The sequence below is a fragment of the Mixophyes fleayi genome, chromosome 3 (genome assembly GCF_038048845.1).
Source record: "Mixophyes fleayi isolate aMixFle1 chromosome 3, aMixFle1.hap1, whole genome shotgun sequence".
NCBI classification, from domain to species: domain Eukaryota; kingdom Metazoa; phylum Chordata; class Amphibia; order Anura; family Limnodynastidae; genus Mixophyes; species Mixophyes fleayi.
This window is the reverse complement of record NC_134404.1, coordinates 220,925,055-220,944,613: the sequence shown is the minus strand read 5'-3', so window position 1 is coordinate 220,944,613 and position 19,559 is coordinate 220,925,055. Positions and strand designations below refer to the sequence as shown.

At 38.3% G+C, this 19,559-nt stretch overlaps 1 protein-coding gene and 1 long non-coding RNA gene across 2 annotated transcripts in view; both read right to left on the bottom strand.

The window, feature by feature from the left end:
• Nucleotides 1–6,462: 6,462 nt before the first annotated feature.
• PERP (p53 apoptosis effector related to PMP22) lies at nucleotides 6,463–19,254 on the bottom strand. Its single transcript, XM_075203139.1, has 3 exons — nucleotides 18,898–19,254; nucleotides 10,682–10,819; nucleotides 6,463–9,082 (listed from the first exon to the last, which is right to left on the bottom strand). The coding sequence occupies exons 1-3, from the start codon at nucleotides 19,088–19,090 to the stop codon at nucleotides 8,865–8,867; spliced, it is 549 nt and encodes a 182-aa protein (XP_075059240.1). The 5' UTR covers nucleotides 19,091–19,254; the 3' UTR covers nucleotides 6,463–8,864.
• LOC142144381 (uncharacterized) overlaps nucleotides 6,463–19,559 on the bottom strand; it is a 173,300-nt gene continuing 160,203 nt past the window's right edge. The window contains exon 2 of the long non-coding RNA XR_012689693.1: nucleotides 6,463–6,988. This is a non-coding gene — a long non-coding RNA (uncharacterized LOC142144381). The remainder of the gene's footprint in view (nucleotides 6,989–19,559) is intronic.

Below are 19,559 nucleotides of genomic sequence, written 5' to 3'. Positions count from 1 at the left end.
TCCAATCAAGCATCTGTGGGATGTGTTGGAAAACCATGTCAGAGCCATGGAGTCCCCACCTCGCAACTTACAGGACTTAAAGGATCTGCTGCTAACGTCTTGGTGTCAGATACCACAGGACACCTTCAGAGGTCTTGTGGAGTCCATGCGTTAATGGGTCAGTGGATGACCTACACAATAATAGGCAGGTGGTTTTAATGTTGTGGCTGATCTGTGTATTTGCAGGTCCTAATTCGTGCAAAAACATGATACAAACAACTATATGAATGAATACCCTCACTTACAAAGCCCTTACCAACACTTCTCCCCCTTAGATTTCTGACCTTGTCTCGAGGTACATACCTGCCCGGCCACTCCGCTCTGCCTCTGATCTCCGCCTCAATTCACCTCTCATTACATCCTCCCATGCTCACCTCCAAGACTTCTGCTGTGCTGCCCCTAATCTTTCAAAATCCCACTCCTGAAGGGAACTGAATGTTTCAGAGGATGGTCAGGCTTCACATCCTCCATCTCTTCTGCTATTGGAGTCCTGTCCCTCTTTGCCCCCTGCTGTGGGGCCTGAAATCCTGCATGGCCTTCACCATCCATGAAAAGATCTGTTTTCTTTCGGCAATCGGCATCACATGCTGCACACACCCGATACTTAACTTTACATGTCCTTTTTCCCTGCACAAGCTCCACAGAGGTACTGTAAACAATAGAAAAAAGGTACTAAATAAGGTATTCTAAAGTACACAAACACCCACTTCTAAGGGCTTACCTTGGGGTGTCCTTCAGCTTTTTTGGGGCAGGCTCCTGGTTCATAGAGCACTTTATCCAGACAGCTGATAGGTCCTGCAGCATACATCCACCGATAGCCAACAATGAGCCTCATATAAAGGGCGTCAGTTGCTTAAGACAGGGTTTTAACCCATTGTAAGGGCTGCCATGGAGTTGGGAAAGGAAATTAATATTTTATGCAAACAAAAACATGTACATCCAACTCTACATAATGTCCTCTGTTCCCTATATATACAAATGAATTCTAGATAACACATTTAGCTTCCTTCCAAGGTCAACAGGCGCGTGAAAACAATGTGAGAAAATCAATGGCTGTGATTTTCACATCTTGCTCTCAAAGCGTCACTATGAAAATGATCTCAAGCAATGTACAGGTGCCCTAGCTTACTTATCAAAATGTTCCCTAGCATCTCAGACACTTGTTGGCATTGCAGTCAGGTCTCAGGCACCCACAAGCACAATTTGCAGAAATGTCCCAAAGCTTGCCTCATTCTGGCGAGATATTAGTCGAATCTAGATGGAAAAAGTGGATTGAGAACTTCTGCCTGGCCCTGGCCTTCGGCTTCTGAATCTTACAAACTTATTAATCTACTAAAACTAAATTACTAAAACACCTGAATAATACAGCTAAAATCAGTGTCGGACTGGGGCATGAAGGGCCCACCGGGGGACTGCAATGCTAGGGGCCCACCAGTGTGGGTGTGGCCGGCCATCATAGAGGCGGGACCAGACACTAGAGGGGGAGTGGTCAGCTCACGAAGGACAGCTAGTACCATAGTGTAGTATATAAAGAATGCAGTGTGTATATAGAGTACACAGTCTTGACCTGCCCCTTAGATTGGGTAGAACAGTCACCAAAAATTGGGATTGTTCCAGTAAACCAGGCTTGGCTAACCTGTGGCACTCCAGGTGTTGTGAAACTACAAGCCCCTGTAGCAGGGGGACGCCGATCACCAGGTGAGCTGACCCCCCCCCTTTGATCCAGAACGTGGCTGCCGGCTGGATGACAGGATACGTATGTTCAGCAGCCATACATTAATTCCTGGTTTAAGTTAAATATTCTACAAGTATTCCCTTTATTATTCCGCTCATGCTCAGACAGTTTGTGTGTAACACACTTACTGACAAGAAGTCTGATGTGCGTAGGGGGAACTGTTCCCTGTGGTAAAACCTTATCTGGAAATATCTGACAAGAATCCATGGACCTAGTCTCCCAGCAGGCACACGCTCCTCTGTCTAACACGCTGGCAGGATCTGGGCACACGTACTGCGTGTAACACGGGTGATATCAGGATGGTGATTGGGGAACTCTCCTCACCAGGTCGGCAGTGAGAATGATTACAAAGGTTTATAACAAGCAGACGAGATGAACTCTGTACACACAGCAGCAGGGACGCCGGGGAGGGCAGCAGGGATACCGAACATGTGAGCTGAATGGGCTCCGCCCACTTCTAGAAGGGGGTGTGGCCGTAAGGCAGAGGGGCCTACCGGTGATTTTTCCGGTAGTCCTGTGGGCCAGTCCGACACTGGCTAAAATAGTCACACTTGTCCCATCTCCCAACCCATCTGAGTTCCATATGATAATGGAAGGTATCCAATCATCGGTCTTAGATAGCCACAAACAAATTATTTCCACTTAGTATTACTGGTTAGAATCTAAAGAGACACCTTGCTACAAACATTACTTGGGTCTCCACCCCAACCTACAATAAATGCCCTGTACTGCTACTGACATTGGATTCCCACACATTGCAAAACAATTAAACAACCGAGCTTCTACATCAACAGATGATGCTCACACAAAATGTAGGAAGCCCAAATTCTATTCCCATCTTACTTTCCACCCACTTCTTTCTTTATAGAGGAAACGTCAGGGTGTTTTATAATGCACCAATTTCTCTTTATATGTTACTTTGAGATTCTAATTTAGAAATCCAAGCTGTCGATTTATCATTCTACAAGTAGGTGTGGTATTTGCCACTGAAATGAGCTATTTCAGAACATACGTTTGTTAACTATTTCCCTAACCACTCTACTACCAACAAAATAAGGTGTAGAGAGTTTTTATTGAGTCGTTTGTAATTGTAGTATCTAATCAGAGTTGGAACATTACTAACTTGGAAGCCACAAGGATTCAACTGTTCACAGATAGACTGATGCCATGTAAATACAAATTAATATCCAATTTTTTCAACTGCAGGATCTGATGATATAGTTCAAAAGATTCTTATCCATAGGTTTTAGAAAATTAACCCTTAAAAGGATATCTCCTTAGTCATACTTCAGTGAAAGCAAATATGCTTTAATTTATTTATTGATTCTTGGGCTCTATGTGGGATAGAACAGGAAGAAGAGGAGGATAGAGGTGGAAGGAGGAGGAAGAAGAGAAAGGATGATGAAGGCTGAGAAAGAAGAGTAAGTAAGAGGAAGTGAGGTAAGATAAGAATGAAAGAGTAAAAACATGAAGGAGGAGGAACAAGAGGGTGGAAGAGGAAAGAAGAACGAGGTGGAATGGAGGAGGAGGCGGGTAACTGGGCCTCAGTGAGCATCTTGCACAGCGTGGATTGTGGGGAATTATGCGTTCTAGTGAAGAGAAGAGGGATGACATGCGGATGAAGCAGAGAGAAGAGGTGGCTGAATGTAGGTCCTTGGGCAGGTAAGTAGCTGTGTGAATTTGTAAACTAGTCTCAAGTGTGTGTTATGTGTGTTCTTCCCATGGTGGAATGAGTGGAGGAGACCTGTTTAGAGTTCAGCCTGACCATAGGCAACAGAGGAGAGGCTATGTATGCGACTATGCACTGGTATTATGTGGTAGTCAATTAGATGCTCTGTTCATTTTAGGATGGTCACTAGGATCCTTTACTGTATTGTATATTAGTCAATAGGATGCCCTCTGTATTGCATATCAGACACTAGGTCGCCTTCTGTATTGTATATGTCACTAGGGTGCTCTCTGCATTGGATGTTACTTTGGTGAATGGCATATGAACCAAAGAAAGATCTGACCTTAAATTCACGCTTTGTTTGGCAGTATACTGCATTTAATATTTCTAAAGTAATATGATTTTAAAATTAATTTGATTATATTTGTTTTATTTTTTTTGTAAAAGCCAGAAGATCTCTATACTTTCACATTCATTATTTATACTGTATTAGCATTATTAGGGATTTTCACTTAGTGAGGAATTAAAGAAACAGTACCTCCAAAACACGGTATCTAAAATTGTCACGATATATACAAGGGCTCATAAATATTAATGGCCTATCCTCTTTCCATAAAGTTAAACATCTTCAAGAAATACATTGAAATCAACTCATCATTAATACCATACTGAGTTAGTGTATTGAGGGAATATATCCAAATAGTTTCTCTTTTTCTCAGGTTAACCTTTCGAATACCCAACTTTACTTGTTCTATACCCATAAATTATGCAGACACACCATAAACTCTCAGCTATTTTTTTATCTCTGTTAGGTTTGTCCTTGCTAGAGTGGGTGTTAAATGCTGCTTAACGTTTAGTGCTTTTGTTTTCTTTAGAGATTTGCTTTGAGTATATTATCAGATTGAAATAATGTATTATATTTTTGTTGTTTTTATTGTACCCTATAATAAAATAAATTTTTGTATTTATTTAAAAAGTTGATCTATGTCAATTTATTCAACTTCTTTCTTAATTCTCTCAAGTTCTTTGTGTTTATAGCCCTTACATCTGAATCTCTTAAATATAAAATCTGCTTGTTCGTGATATTTATCGAATGTTGAACAGTTTAGTCTTATTAAGCTAAATTGTCCTTTGGGTATAGCCAACAGCCAAACTTGGCTATGTCCACAATCTGAATATATGTGCTCATATAAACCTTCTTTTAAACTGGGTACTCATTTAAATTTTTCTGACTGAATTGGTCAAGTATTTTTTACTTAGTGTAAAATCAATACAATACCAAAAGAACTCCTTGTCCCAGGGGAATTTAATTTCTATGATGCAGGTAATAATTACTTTGAGTCCCTGTTGATGTCAAATAGAGGTATATAGTGATTCTATTTCGCAATTATCCAAATATTGGTGATTGTGTCACTCAATACAGCCTGATTACATCACTAGAATATTTTAAATAAAACTGTAGATGCAAGACAATTGGGTTTAAATAAAATAAAAAAAAGAGGTGGTCAGTGTAGATTGCAATTTGAGGTGCGAAGGAAGTTACCTCCGTGATAATGGACCTACCTAGAAGTCTGGTTAATTGTTTTATGTAATGTGGGGTTACAACGGGCGTAGAGTTCAAATGTTCTATGAACAGATATTCTCATTGAATTCTCCAGTGGGATCCTTATTCGTTTAAAACTGACTTTATAAACCCCTAATAACCTAAAATGGTAATATACTGGTTTTTGTTTTTAGTTTTTTAACTATAACCAACTGCAATTTAATAAACACTCAAGTGACACTAGCTTTACTATATGGAGCTATTATTAAAGGGCACCTACCACCAAAGGCTCCTAAATGTTACTTGAAAGAATGTAAAGGAATTACCTATGTACCTTTTCACTGTATGATATAAAGTCATCAGATTTTACATAATTAAGTTTGTCACAATACACAATTTGCGGGGTGCAGGTATAATGTCCTAATAGGGACCCTATGAACCATTCATTAACTGAATAAAATTATGTATTGCATTAGGCTCCGGGCCATCTTAACAACATTATGGGCCCCCGGGCAAAGCAGTGCACCGGGGCCCCTAGATATAGATATATAGAGATAGAGAGAGATAGATAGATGTACTTGCTCAGTGACCCTTGAAGGTTTTTTTTGCAGGTTTTTTTCTTTTGCAGGATTATTTATTCTCATTAAGAGACGTGCCTATGGGGCCCCCTTGCCCGTGGGGCCCCCAGGCAGCTGCCCATCGTGCCCAATGGAAAAGATGGCCCTGATTAGGCTACAGTACCTGGATTTATTTCATCCACGCTAATGGGCAGGCCTTGTCAGAAGATAAGCAGGCAGAGTCATTTGGACACCTGTATGGTGCTACCCAGTGGTGAAAGTGGAAATTTAAAAGTGGTGGTATGAAACGTAAGTGGATTTTACAATGAAAGCAGCAAGAGAAGTGGTGGCATGGCATGCCACCATTTACCTGCCCACTGGTGCTACCACTTGCCTATTTCAGACAAGTAGCATACAAATGGGGGAGCAGCATTGACACCAGCACTGCCTGTGCATAGCAGGCTATCCCTTAGCTGCAAAAAGTACAGGAGCACCAAACCCCTGAGGGCAAGGAGGAAACACCACACCCCAAGTAAGTTTCTCTTAAAGGAAACTCATCATAGTGCAGACAGTTTGGCTATGTTTATCTTGGCTAAAAGCCTGCTTTAAAAAAAAAAAAAAAAAAAAAAAAAAGGCATTTCTATGCTTCATACTGCACAGATAGTATTGTAAGACAAAACCATAAATTATTAAATTACTTGTATCCATCAGTGTGCGTTTGTGGGTGGATACATACAAATCCCTCAATGTGTTTCCCTGTGGCTTACCAAGAATCCATTTGCAAGACTTGTTAAACCAGTCTTTACTGATGATCATGTTACGTGTATACAGGATCTTCCACCTGCATCATTGCAAGAAGACAGCTCTTCACACAAACAGTGACCCAGTCATTATAAAACATTTGCCAACTACAACACTGTCAATTTTTGTAATTTATTTTACTAAAAAGAAGAGCCAGAAAAATGGGACATGGAAATATAATTGCACAGTACAAATAAATTGGATTTTTTTTATAATTGTTTTATACACTGTTTGAAACTTGAATATTATTTACAGTACAGATACACTAGTAAGAATGCTTAAAGGAACACATCACAGGTTTTATTTCCACTTTGTATTTGTCTAACGTAAATAGCAAGTCATTATAAAGTGTGTTACCTAGTTTCTATGACTGAGCTTGTAAGTCTAAACGGCTTACAAATCAGGGCAGTGTGTATCATTTCTTCCCTCTAAACCTTGTATGTCCTCCCAAAGCCCCCCTGCCAACAGCTTGGGCCTGGGGTCTAGTAGAAAAGCATGCGTGTGTCATAATGAAGGGTGGGTTATTAGGTTATTTGGGATATAGCGAGGTCTAGAAGGGGCTACAATTATGACAGAGGAGCAGGCAGGTTGGAGATACAACTTACTAAAAGTGTTTATAGCCTGCAAAGCAAAATAGTATAAACCTTTTGGTGTTCTAGTTCCTTTAACCCTTAATAAGATGGGCTGTATGAGAACTCCACAAATTACATCTCACCTTCAATTCTATCCAACAGAGACTAGCAACATATTGTGCATGCATTTGACCTTTAATTAGTACAAAATAATTTTGTCCTGAAACACCTCTGCTATTGGTTACTGAAATTATCATCATGTAAAGATTAGACAGGATGAATCAGATGTTTATATTAAAATACATTTTTTTCAGAAATGGCTTTACGAAAGTGCCTTGCTTTGGATAAATATAAACAGGAAGAAAGTATACAGATATAAACTTAAGGTATATAAACAAATGAAAATCAGCACATTAGTAGTGCCTACCATATTGTGTATGCTCTATTTTTTAGAACCCTCCAAGATGGATGTTTGATTTGTTCCTTTTTTTTTTCTTCTTTTTTTACAATGTCACGAGGAGACTGGGAGAGTTACAGTTACGGTGAGATTTGCACATTTGTGGAGATTATGTGTGACCTTGATGGTCACTAATAACCAAATGAATGTTTATTGCTTGTTCTAATGTATCCAAGATGGTGCAGCTCACTGGGCAATGGAAAATATGTGCTGTTAATAAAGATTGCTACGAATAACATTTACCATCTAGTACTCTCTTCCTTTGGAACCCAATTCACCTGGGAGACTGGGAGAAGTATTTAATCCAATATCCACTCCCAGGTCAGGCAGTGGCATGTGACATGTAGGGGAAGCTGGTCCAGGAGATTAATCTTACTGGTTGGTTTCTGGGTTTTCAGGAGTTTATTTCTGTTGCCCTTGGGCATGACATTGAGCACCTCTGTGCAAATGTCCAAAGACAACAAAAATTAAACAAATCTGCTCAAGTCATATACAACCTTGTTGGAAAGCCACAAAGATAAAGCAAAGCCCTATTATAAAATTGCAGACAGGGATGTATATGCCAATATGCTAAAGTTGTCTAAAGGCAGTCAGTCATTATACTTTTCAGAAATGTGTAGTTATTCTGCAAAAATAAAAACAGATTGAGACCTGGATTTAGGTCTCAATTATAACTAAATTTTTTTAGGGAAGGGGGTTTTAATACAAAAACAGTTTTTTTCACTATCCATTTCCTTATTTTCACACTTTTTTGCTCCACCTAATTAAAATTAAAAGCTACATTAAAATTATGTTTCTTGACAACTTCCACCCTTAAAAGCAAACATAGTAAAACAAGCAACACATGCAAAAACAAAACATATATTGCATTTTTACAATTAACAATATTGTTGTCTGCACAGATAAATTTTATAAGCTATAAAGGAGCCCTTTAACTTTTGAAAATACTATGAAAACCTTTAAACAATATTTTACAGTACTATTTTGTGAAACTATGACATTACTTTACTCTAGGGAGGTATATTACTAAACAGCGGGTTTAAAAAGTGGAGATGTTGCCTATAGCAAACAGATTCTCACTATCATTTTGTACAATGTACTAAATAAATAAGTAGAATCTGATTGGTTGCTATAGGAAACATCTCCACTTTTTCAAACCCACAGTTTAGTAAATATACCCCTAGGAGTTAATCCAAATATCGTATTTTTTAATGTGAAACCGATTACACATCTAAGTTCAGTTGCAACATAATAAAAATATCTGCCAGGTCAAAACTAAACTGTAGTCAAATTAGTACAAATATTAGTTGTATAACAAATATCTAGTTGCACAAATGGCATTTTTTTCTAGTAAAAGGCACAAACCAAATAGATAATATATATGTATATATGTCCTATAGAATAGGAACACCATATGAGGATATCAAAATATGACAGTCTCTTTCCAAACGTTAAAGGGAAAATAAAAATAAGGTTGTTGTAGTCCTAAATTTAGGAGGATGTATAGAAGTATTTGGTCTTGACGTTGCCCAGTAGTTCATCCTCAAAGTTGGGGAGACAGCAGAAGAAGATTCCGCAGCCAAACATGATGATAGTACTGCCCCAACCAAAACCATAGGTCCAGCTGTACAGGTAGTTTTCGGAAGACAAGGCTAAGTCGGAAGTGAATTTCACAGGATAAATGATCAGTGCCATAATCTGCAAAATAACTGAAAAAGGCACATATTTTAAAATTACTTCTGAAGAATTTAAAAACAGTCAAAACTTTTTTGAATGTACAATGCCACATTGGTTAAAAGAAAACGCTGACAATTTTGCTTACCATTTTTTGCCTGCTCCTATACCAAATTATATAAACTCAAAGTTGGTGTGAAAACTGGAGGGACATTTTATCTAACCTCAATCCACTACCTGGTGGCTTTACCTCCGAAGGTAAAACAGCTCCTATGTTAAGTGGTTTTATAAGAGTTTAAACAGCTAAAAGTTGTTGAGCTCATTACCTATGCTGTATCTTGAGTCAGGTTTTGGGATAATGCACAAGTTGCAGTACTGAAATAAACCTACCACAGACCCAGAGATGTGCCTATGAAACACTACAGTTTACACAAAGCAACCCATTAACTAAACTGTTAAAATATATGCAGCAGGCCTCGTACTCCAAGCATCAATAACTAGCTTCAGCATCTTCCCCAGTTTATTGGTATATAGCATGCTCCAAACTCACTATCTTTTTTCTAGGTCATACTGGAAGCACTGAGTGTAAAAATTGGCCATTATAAACCGCGCTTGAAATCTCTAATTTAACAAAGTTACATACAGCTGCAAATATATACATTACACACACGCTATATTATATAGTACATATAATCAGTTTTTTAGCCATTGCCTTACAGGTGTGTTAAACGAAGAGAAAATGAAATGCATTGTCATTTAACAAGAAACTTGTGTGATTAACATTGACCAGTGTTTTTCCTATGTGAAGCTGTCTAATGTTTGTGGTATATTATGGACATTCTTAGAAAAAAAAAATGTTTTAACACTATGTATTTATGAAACCCACATTGCCCTTAATAAGATAATAGAATATGTTAAGCAGTTGCAGGAAATAGAGCTGTTAGGCAGGCACACAACTCCTCCACAGGCTGCAGGATGGACAGTGCCTCCATTAATTCCGAATTTAGTTTTTTTTGCAAACCGACTGAAGTTAGCTACTGTAGAAGATACATACTATCAAGCAGTGACTTCATTTATTGGAATGTCAACACAATGCCATACAGAATTTAAAATTACTTCTTCACACTAATTACATCTAAATCTTAAAAATAAAAAAATACTGTTTTGGGTGGAATGAAGGGAGATATATTACATTACAATACCAAATTTACTTGCCTGCACTCAGTCAATCCAGTGGGTCCCTGATTTGTTTAGTAGTCAGAGCAGCAGATCCTCTCTTGTGCTCAGACAGGTCCATTTCTAAACACTAGGGTTGTCACAGCCCCTCCCCCATGAACTCTCCAACTTTGCGAATGAGAAGTCACAGGGAAGAGGGCTTAACAGAAAACAAGGCTCACTTGAATGACAGAGAAAATCTCCTGCCTGGGACCAGTAGGTGAATGGAGAGAGACAAATGGATCAACACAGCATAGCTAAGTACCATTATTTTAGATCTCTTAATTTTTAGTTTTGGGTGGAATAGCCTTTAACGTATTGGAAAATGTGACCCTGCTATTCCATACATAGGACTAAGGAAGACAACAAAATAAAATGTATTACAAACATATACTAATACAAAACTTATTCATCCTTACCAGCCAAAAAGAGAAGAGCCCCAATTAATCTCAGCAGAGAGATGCGCGGTGAACACAATGCAACAAAGGAGATTATGAAGCATAGGATGAGGATGATGAAGCCAATTATCAGAAGTGCAGCGGATGCTTTGCCCCAGGCTGGAAGAGAGAGAAACAGGTCATTTGTTAAATTACTGGAGGAGTGGAAACTTTAAGGACATCTAAAAATAAGAAGGGACATGGTTTAGTTTTATTAAAAGAAAAAAAAACAACAACATTTCTTAAACTGGATCTAGAGGTTGAACCGGTGTCTTAAAATCAAAACTTCACTTGTAATGCTTGTTATGGGGAAACCATCGCCATAAAGACCGGGCTATATCCCCTTTGATGTATTGGACGAAGCCCAAATCCCAGCGAAAACACTCAGCTGTCAAGGTTTTCTTTTGCTGCACCTAAATATGTCACATGCCATATTGTCTCTGCAGATCTCGGAGAACTACAACCCCCTCTCCTCATGTAATGTTTACAGAATTTGAGTAGAGAATACTTTTATTGCATCTTAAATACTTTTCTTCCACTAATGTTAACTTATAAAGCCAAGGTAATAAAAACAGATGGTAAGAATTGCATGTAGCATGCAAACAATTAGAAATTTAATGGTACAGTTTGTTATTTTTTTAAAATAGGGACATTTCGATTGGACAAATCTTTATAACCTGGGACTGTACATAAAACTTAGGGAAAGTTACCAAATACAGGACAAGATTTTTCTCAGTATTAGTATCAAGTGGTAAATTAGTATTATCATTGCATAGAGTTCTGCTGGAAGAGAATATTCTTTGATATGGAGTTTCATTATAAACGGTTTTCTTTCTCTTTAAAGTATTTTTTTTTTTTTTAATATCTATCTTTAATATCACACAATCTATATATAGTATACCAGTTAAAATTTCATAAAATATTTTAATATTTGATCTTTAACTTTGGATTAATTTTCATTTATAAAGTAACATTTAAATCAGATACAAACTAAGCTAGACTAGAGAACTTGGTATTCTCAAAAAAATAACAGACATCGCTCTGTGTATCGGGCCAAAATTAACAGATAACCCAATCAAAACCTACTAGGGAATGCCGGTTTAGTACCCTGGAAAACCTAAGTGGTCAATGACTGCAATCTAGCTGGTCTTGTTTAGGCCCCATGTAGTCCACTTGGATTCAGCTTAAGCACCACATGTGCAGATAAATCAGAAAGGAGGCCGGTCGTTCAGGCCAAAAGTCTGGATTTGCCCATGTCTGGGAAGAATTATCCACACAAATCAATCAACAGAAAGATACTTGGGAACAACAATTTTCCAACAACCCCAGCTGACACACTTGGGTAATACAAGTAAAATAAGCAGATGGCCTCAAAGTAGTCCTAAACCAACATCAATCTATAGCACATGTCCTTACAGCTCTTCTGAAAGGGCACTTTTATACTTCCTACATAGCAGAAGTAGTTTATTTACACCAACAGATCAAAAACAACAAATATAAATAAACACAACTACATAATGTAAAAATATTCCTAGTAAAACAATTATTGTGACCTGTGAAGCACAGCCCCGTTCTTTTCTCTGTACCTGCACCATGTTATGCTTTGGAAGATACTGTTCCAGCCAAGTAGTACCACTAATAACCCATGTTGGGTTATGAACTCAAAGGAAGTTTAAAATAAGCCTCTCGGGTACAACTAGGTTCTATGTTGACTACATATTAAGCATGAAGGTAATGGGTGGTAAAACAGCTGGAGAAGGTCACCAAAATCAAGCTCTTTATTAACATAAATAAAAGGAAAATGCCATTCCACTACTATATTTCCCTACCCTTCCTGCATATTAAAAAAAATGATTTATTATTATATAGGTGTTACTGTTTCAGGTGCAGATTTTGAATACACACGTTTCTGCATGTCATCATAAAAATAAATTAAGACTCACCTAGCCCTCCAGACAAACTAGTGTGTTCTCCACCCAAAGGGTTTTGCAGTGCTGCATTGTTTTATATGTGGGCGTACAAACATGACGACAGGCTCCTTCTGAGTCATCTGGTTTATTGTGCTGACACAGGCTTTATTTGGCTTTACCATTTATCTTTACATAAAAGCATATGGGACAGTCATAAACACAGCCACTGAGAGAAAGAGCTATCCGAAATATATGTTTTAATATATTTTAAATAAAGCATTCCCTGTTCTGTAGCCTTACTTCCATCCCCCTTTATGAGGACATGGGGGACGTCTGCTCATTCAGCTTTGTGCCAAACATCTGCTCTGTTATAAACTCCAGCCTCCAGCAGCTGGCGACAAGTAGCCAATGTGTAAGGGAATTTGTTAATAATTGTGGACCCTAATGGAGGGATCACCAACACACAGTGGTGGCATCCATTTTATTGCCTAAACTAACAGTCACTCAGAACCAATGCCCCATTAATACAGGTATCAAACATAAGACTGGCAATGCCTCAGTGATGTCACTGGTTTATTTCACATTAATTGGCTGCGTAGTGTTGCCGCCCAAACAATGATGCACCCACTGTCTAGGTGACAGGTGTATATTTAGCCATGCTAGTCAAAAAACGACACCCAATAACATGCTTAGAAGTGGCAATTTCATATGATCAGCAGTAGTAAAATACTCAGCAATATTATACTCTGCCGTATTAATATGCACTAATTGCTGAGCTAGATTTAATGTGCACAGGTAAAGTCTCAACAATGGGCCCAGTTAACTGCAAAACATGATTTACCAAGTAATAATACTAATCTGAATGCAATGCTCCAAGTAAAAATACACAGTAGAATGTAATTTGCCCAGAAAATATGTATTTGCCCAGTAATAATGCACAACAAGCAATGTGATCACCATATTATAATTTAACCCCAGAAGTAATCATCTTTGGGTTGTTGGAGATATCGAATCCCCATACACAAAATTTTGTTTTGAGGAGCCATAGAAACCAAGAAGATAATTGGTGCTGTTAGCGCTAGTTTTAAACAGAAAAAAAGTGTAAAACCCTTATGACCCCCCCCCATTTAAATATCAGGACTCCTGTGCAACCACACGTGTTTTATGTCTGCCTCTGATTACATTGAATCTCCCCCTACAGCATATAGCACGCCTTAGCTATGGTGCACTATCCAATGCAATATACTCTGCTCTAACAAAAACAAAAAAAGACTGAGACAGTACTAAGTACTATGTAATATGTCCTATATCCGGGCTCTCGTAGAACATATCAAAGCAGCACTAAAGGAAAGTTGAGGCCAAGTACCATAGTTAAGTAATTAAAAACAGTAACTCCCCTATATAAACAAAAACGAAAAAGAAAGCATGCTACAGCACTATATCAACCTATTGTGGCTTCCAGCAAACTGCTATTCTGTATGTGCTGAGATTTAATACAGACAGACAATAAGCTCAGACAGACTGCAAAGAATCCATTCACTTGCTGGAAATTTAGTGAATACTTTCTACCAAGGACACATCCAAACAGTCTTGTCTTTCAGGAATGCCAAAAATGTAACAAGCCTGTAATGTAGCTGCTAGAGGGAGAGGAGGCTGGACACACACCACTTACCATCCCAAACACCATTGTCCACAAGAGGACCCCTTGTAACCAAGCACCAGAAATTATTTATTATCAAAATGGGATGACCTGTAAAGTAGCAACAAAATGCATTGTGGCATATATAAAATTGAATTAACAAGGTATATTGTGCAGAAACTGCATAGATTTACTAAATAAGAGGATCCTATGCGCATATATTTTATTAAAATAGGTAGCAAAAAATAAATTCCCTGCCTGGATCACTCCCTTATTCCAGCACAGTTAATAGTGAAATAGTTTGAGTGTCACTACACACCAGGCATCGGTCGAAAAAATTAGTAGCTTTGCAAAAGGTTAGTGTAACAAAAAAAATTAAATTAGCAGGTGTTCGGCAACATTTACCCACCAATCTATAAGACAACATTATGGAACATAAATTAATACATCCCATACAGACCAAACCCCTTTGCACAGTTGACGCAGGCAGGGAAGACAAATGTAGTAGCATGTAGCTCCATATTTAGCACTGACTATTTAGAGACAGGAATTTAATAGTTTTAAAAGAAACAAAAATACACAGTGCCTTTCAGCAACAACATCTAAATGCTGCATGCATAGTAGGAGTGTATAAGAAATTAGGCTTGCTCAGCCTGCATATCAGTAAACTCTAAGTCCTACCTATTGGAAACATATTACAGAAGGACTTGTGCACAAAACAAAATATAAAAGTATTACAAATAAGAAAAAAAACAAAGGCATTGGCCAATTGTATATCGTCAACCCCCATGGGTTACTGACCACATTAGGTATTCAATATTTTTGCAGCTGTTGTCAGTAACATTTCCAAACTCAGCTGGTCTTGTATTTTGGTTTATTGCATTAAAGCCTTAAAACACATTCAAAAATGTTAACAAAAGACATAAGCGACTGACAGAAAGGATTGCTACACCTAAAAACACGTTTATCCAACATGGAAAGGCATTTCACTATATTCACAAATGTGTAAGAAAAGGATAACATTGATGAACATAAGTGACTATTTAAAAACAAAAAAACAAAAACAAAACACACACACAAAACCAAATCAAAGAAATATACTATTCCTCTAACCTAATAGAATGTATATAGCATAAGGCTATCACAACGGAGAAGCAGAATATAAATAACAACTAAATGAAGTGGCTCAAATAAAAGAGTAAGCAATATTTTAATTTGTTTGGGAAAAGTAAATTTAATATATAAAAGCAAGTTTGTATCTACCAATCAAATACAGCAACAAGCATCTTTCACTTACAAAAGGCTTTCCACTTATCTAAACACACCTCCATTCCCAGTGATAGTACTTTGGTGGGGGTCTCTCACTCATACATATTCAGCACCTCCATCAACCACTCAAAAAAAAAATTGAGTAATTAGAAAAAATAAATAAATAAATGTTGAATACTACAGCTGCAATAACTCCTGTCATTTGAATTAAGACTTGTGCCTGGAAGTGTCTGTGTGGGTTCCTCCCGCAGTACATACTGGTAGGTTAATGTTTTTGTGGGTTTTTTTGTAAAGTGGATTATTTAGTCTAAGCTCAACTTCGGAAGGGACTGATTTTCGAAAGATTGTGAGTAACTGATCTTCCTGCACCACCCAGTCATTGGCATCATTTGCACCATTAAAGACAAGTAGATACATTTATCTTCTCCATGTTCTAATCTACTTTCGAGGATAGTTCAAGACTCCTTGTGCCAAGTTTAACACCCCCTTTGCGCTCACTGACTCTCTACCCCTCCCTCTAGAATGTAAGCTCGCACGGGCAAGACCCTCTATCCAAGCACAAATTTGCACATTATGTAATATCTCAAAAGGCTCACAACTTTCCTTACTGCACCTCTGTAAAGTGGCTAGATTACCTGATGTTAATGTTGTTATACATATAAAACCACTCAATGAGAGGAATTAAATTCAGTGCGAGTTGTCTAGCATGTCACTTATCCATGTCTATTCCCGGGGGGAGCTTTTCGATTACGGGACTCACAAAGCTCATCGTGACTGAAAATAGGGCTGGATTTCATACATTTTTGCTCACGCCTCACAAAAAAAAAAAATCAAAAAAAATCAAGCCCTTGCGATTAACAGGTTCCATAACTGAATAACTCTCCCGGCATTAGATGCAAATTAATGGCAATGCGAAGTCCCTATGTTGGATGTTCTACAGCATGGTACATATTTTCTTTGGAAATGCAACACGAAGAAGATCATTTCAAACTAGTTGCAGGTAGGATTATAGACCGGTACAAACAGGCCTGAAGAATGATAACCGAGAACAATAGGTTATAGGACACAGCATATTAAATTTAAGTACAATGGCTTTAAGGCTGGCTAGAAACAACAGGGTTTTCAGCCAACTATCAGGCCAATCACACGATAGACGACGATTCGGTCCTATATCACAATATTGTATACCATCAACGATAAATGATTATCAATCCAAAGCACATGTATTGTTTGATTTGATTTTTAAACTGGACTAAAAATCTCGTTCAACAATGGAACCATGTTGTTCCAATTCGCAGTGTGTATGCAATCATGACTGGCAGTGTCCATAGTTCTCTATGTAGTATTCAGTTAGTCTTTTCAGCTGATGAGCACAGATCTGAAGGTAAATCTTGTAAAACACGTATAGTGTGTACAGATGACTAGGCATGTTGATCAGGACTTTCTTTTTTTTCCAGTCGTACGTAAAATGGTTAATGATATTGCATCAGGTGAAATTTTCTGTAGTGTGTACACACTATAGGTTTTTCAGCTGACTATTGGGTCAATCAAAGGATAAACGACCGTTTGGGCCATTATCGGAGTAGTGTGTATAATTAAACAATGAACAATAGTCGTTTCATTTGAAGTTCAGCAGAACTATAAATCTCTCTCCAATCCTGCAGTGTGTATGCACTCCTGATCAGGATCACCAAAGTGTTTACAGAGTCATGGGGCTAGATTTACTAAGCTGCGGGTTTGAAAAAGTGGGGATGTTGCCTATAGCAACCAATCAAATTCTAGCTGTCATTTTGTAGAATGTACTAAATAAATGAAAGCTAGAATCTGATTGGCAACATCCCCACTTTTTCAAACCCGCAGCTTAGTAAATCTAGCCCATGATCTTTTCAGCAGATGGTTATGACAGATGAAGAGCACAGACCTGAGAGTAAAGCTTTTTAAACATGTATAGTGTGTACACATGAATCGGCACACTGATCAGGACTTCTTTTTTTTTTTCAGTCGTGTGTAAAATCGTTGTCTAAAAAAATATGTCCTAATGGTTGGAAACTTCTGTAGTGTGTACCCAGCCCTGCACTTGTGATATGTAGCTGATTTCACTGGGAGGAGCATGATGGTCCTCAAACTAATGAATTGATCACTATGGGAAAGCATAGAACACAAACAGCATGTACTTTAAACACATTTTTGGTTCTACCAACTCTTGAACGCAGCATCATATATACAGATAACTTATATAAATATATGAAAATTAATGGAAATGAAAATGGTGCTGCCCATAGCAACCAGATATTTGATTATATTTTGTAAACTGTACCGGAAACAGTATAGATATGGGCAACCTCTTTTTTCTTTGTACTAGTTGTCATAAATGTCTCTGACATACCTCATCACCTTCAAAGACAGAGACATTTGGTCTGCAAGAGTCATTAAAACCTGTCATTAACCCATTGTGAACAAGCACACTATTCATTATAAGAAAGAGAAAGCACAATTTTAAATACTTTCAACTTAGCATAAACTGTAACAAATAACTGTTATGACATGGGTAACCTCACAACCATGCAACTAATTATATATATTATATATGTATCCAAAGAAAATTTCACATTATAGTTCTTTTTAGTGTTTTCTGGGTTAGATAATAAACTACATTGCTTAATAGAGTACAGAAGTTACCATTACAAATGCAAATGTCAGTTTTGCAATAGACTGTATAGGTCTAGTTCCTATATAATATGTAGCATTTGACAGACTGTGGAGGAGATGGATCTAGAGACTGTATACATTTGCATATTATACAAAGTTATTATTAAATTACACAAACACTGGCCTTAGCAAACAAGCATACTTCTACATTGTTGCCTTTCCCTTCAGGTCTCTATTTACCAGGGGCAGGCTGGTCTGGGGGGGGGGGGGGGGGGGGGTATATGCCCCCTTATGGGCTATCTTGGGCTGGATCACCTGCATTTTTTTTCGTTTACATTTTTTCCCCTTTAAAATTAGGCTTCTCTCACCAAGGTCTGAAATTTGCCAGCCCTCCCCTGCTATTTACACACTGATAGGATTGTGCTATCAGGTCTGTCTGCAGAAGACTGATCTTTGATCTCCATTTGAAAGTCCTTCCCTACAGTACTTTTGATCCCAGCTTGTCAGGCTTCACAGGGCCTGGGAATAATAAGAGTGCCTCAAACTTCTTTTTCTGCCTTAACACTTCTCAGGACTAAACTTGATTAAAAAAAAAAGTGTACATAGCAGGCTGCAACTTGATCGGAGTATAGGTAGGTATACAACCTAGGTAGGTATACAATCTGTCATCTCTCTCCCTGGTTTCTCTACTTATACAGCCACAATAATCATGTCCATCGGGAATAACTTACCATAATCCATGATGGAAGTACATGTCCCAGTATTAACCCTGCACGCATCCCAGAGAGAGGCATATTCCCTGCCGGACTCTGTCTCCACCCAGCCCTTGCCGGCCAGAGCGATGATATCGAAGATGATTGCGAAGAGCAGGAGAAGGGGCAGGATCCATTTGCACCTGGGATAGGCGATACCGCACTTGAACATGTTGCAGCTTTCTATGGGCAGAACAAGCTAAGCTGGGTAAGAGTGTGGCAGAGCTGTGCAAGACAGTGTTCACTCTCTCTCCCTTCTGCTCTCAAGTGAGTGCTGAGAACACAGAGGGCTGGCTACAAGTGCCTGCGGGGGAGCCGCACCTTATGGATTTGCAGTGACTCACACGGGTTTGTACAGACCTGTTATGTCAGGGGTGGAGCGGCGGCCTTGGGTTGGGCCCTGTTACGACTTTGGCTGCTGTCTGTGCCACTTCTCCTCCTCACTGTAGCTGGTAAACAAATCTAAGCTCAGGTTACACCACTCCCTGGTTTCACCCAGCTCAATTCTCACACTTCTTGTTCATAACAATACAGCCAGTGAGAAGCCAGCTTACTTCATAGCAAATGCAAACTATTAACAGAATGGATTTATATTCAATACATTTTCTGTTTCAATATATGAATATGTCATGTACTGTAAG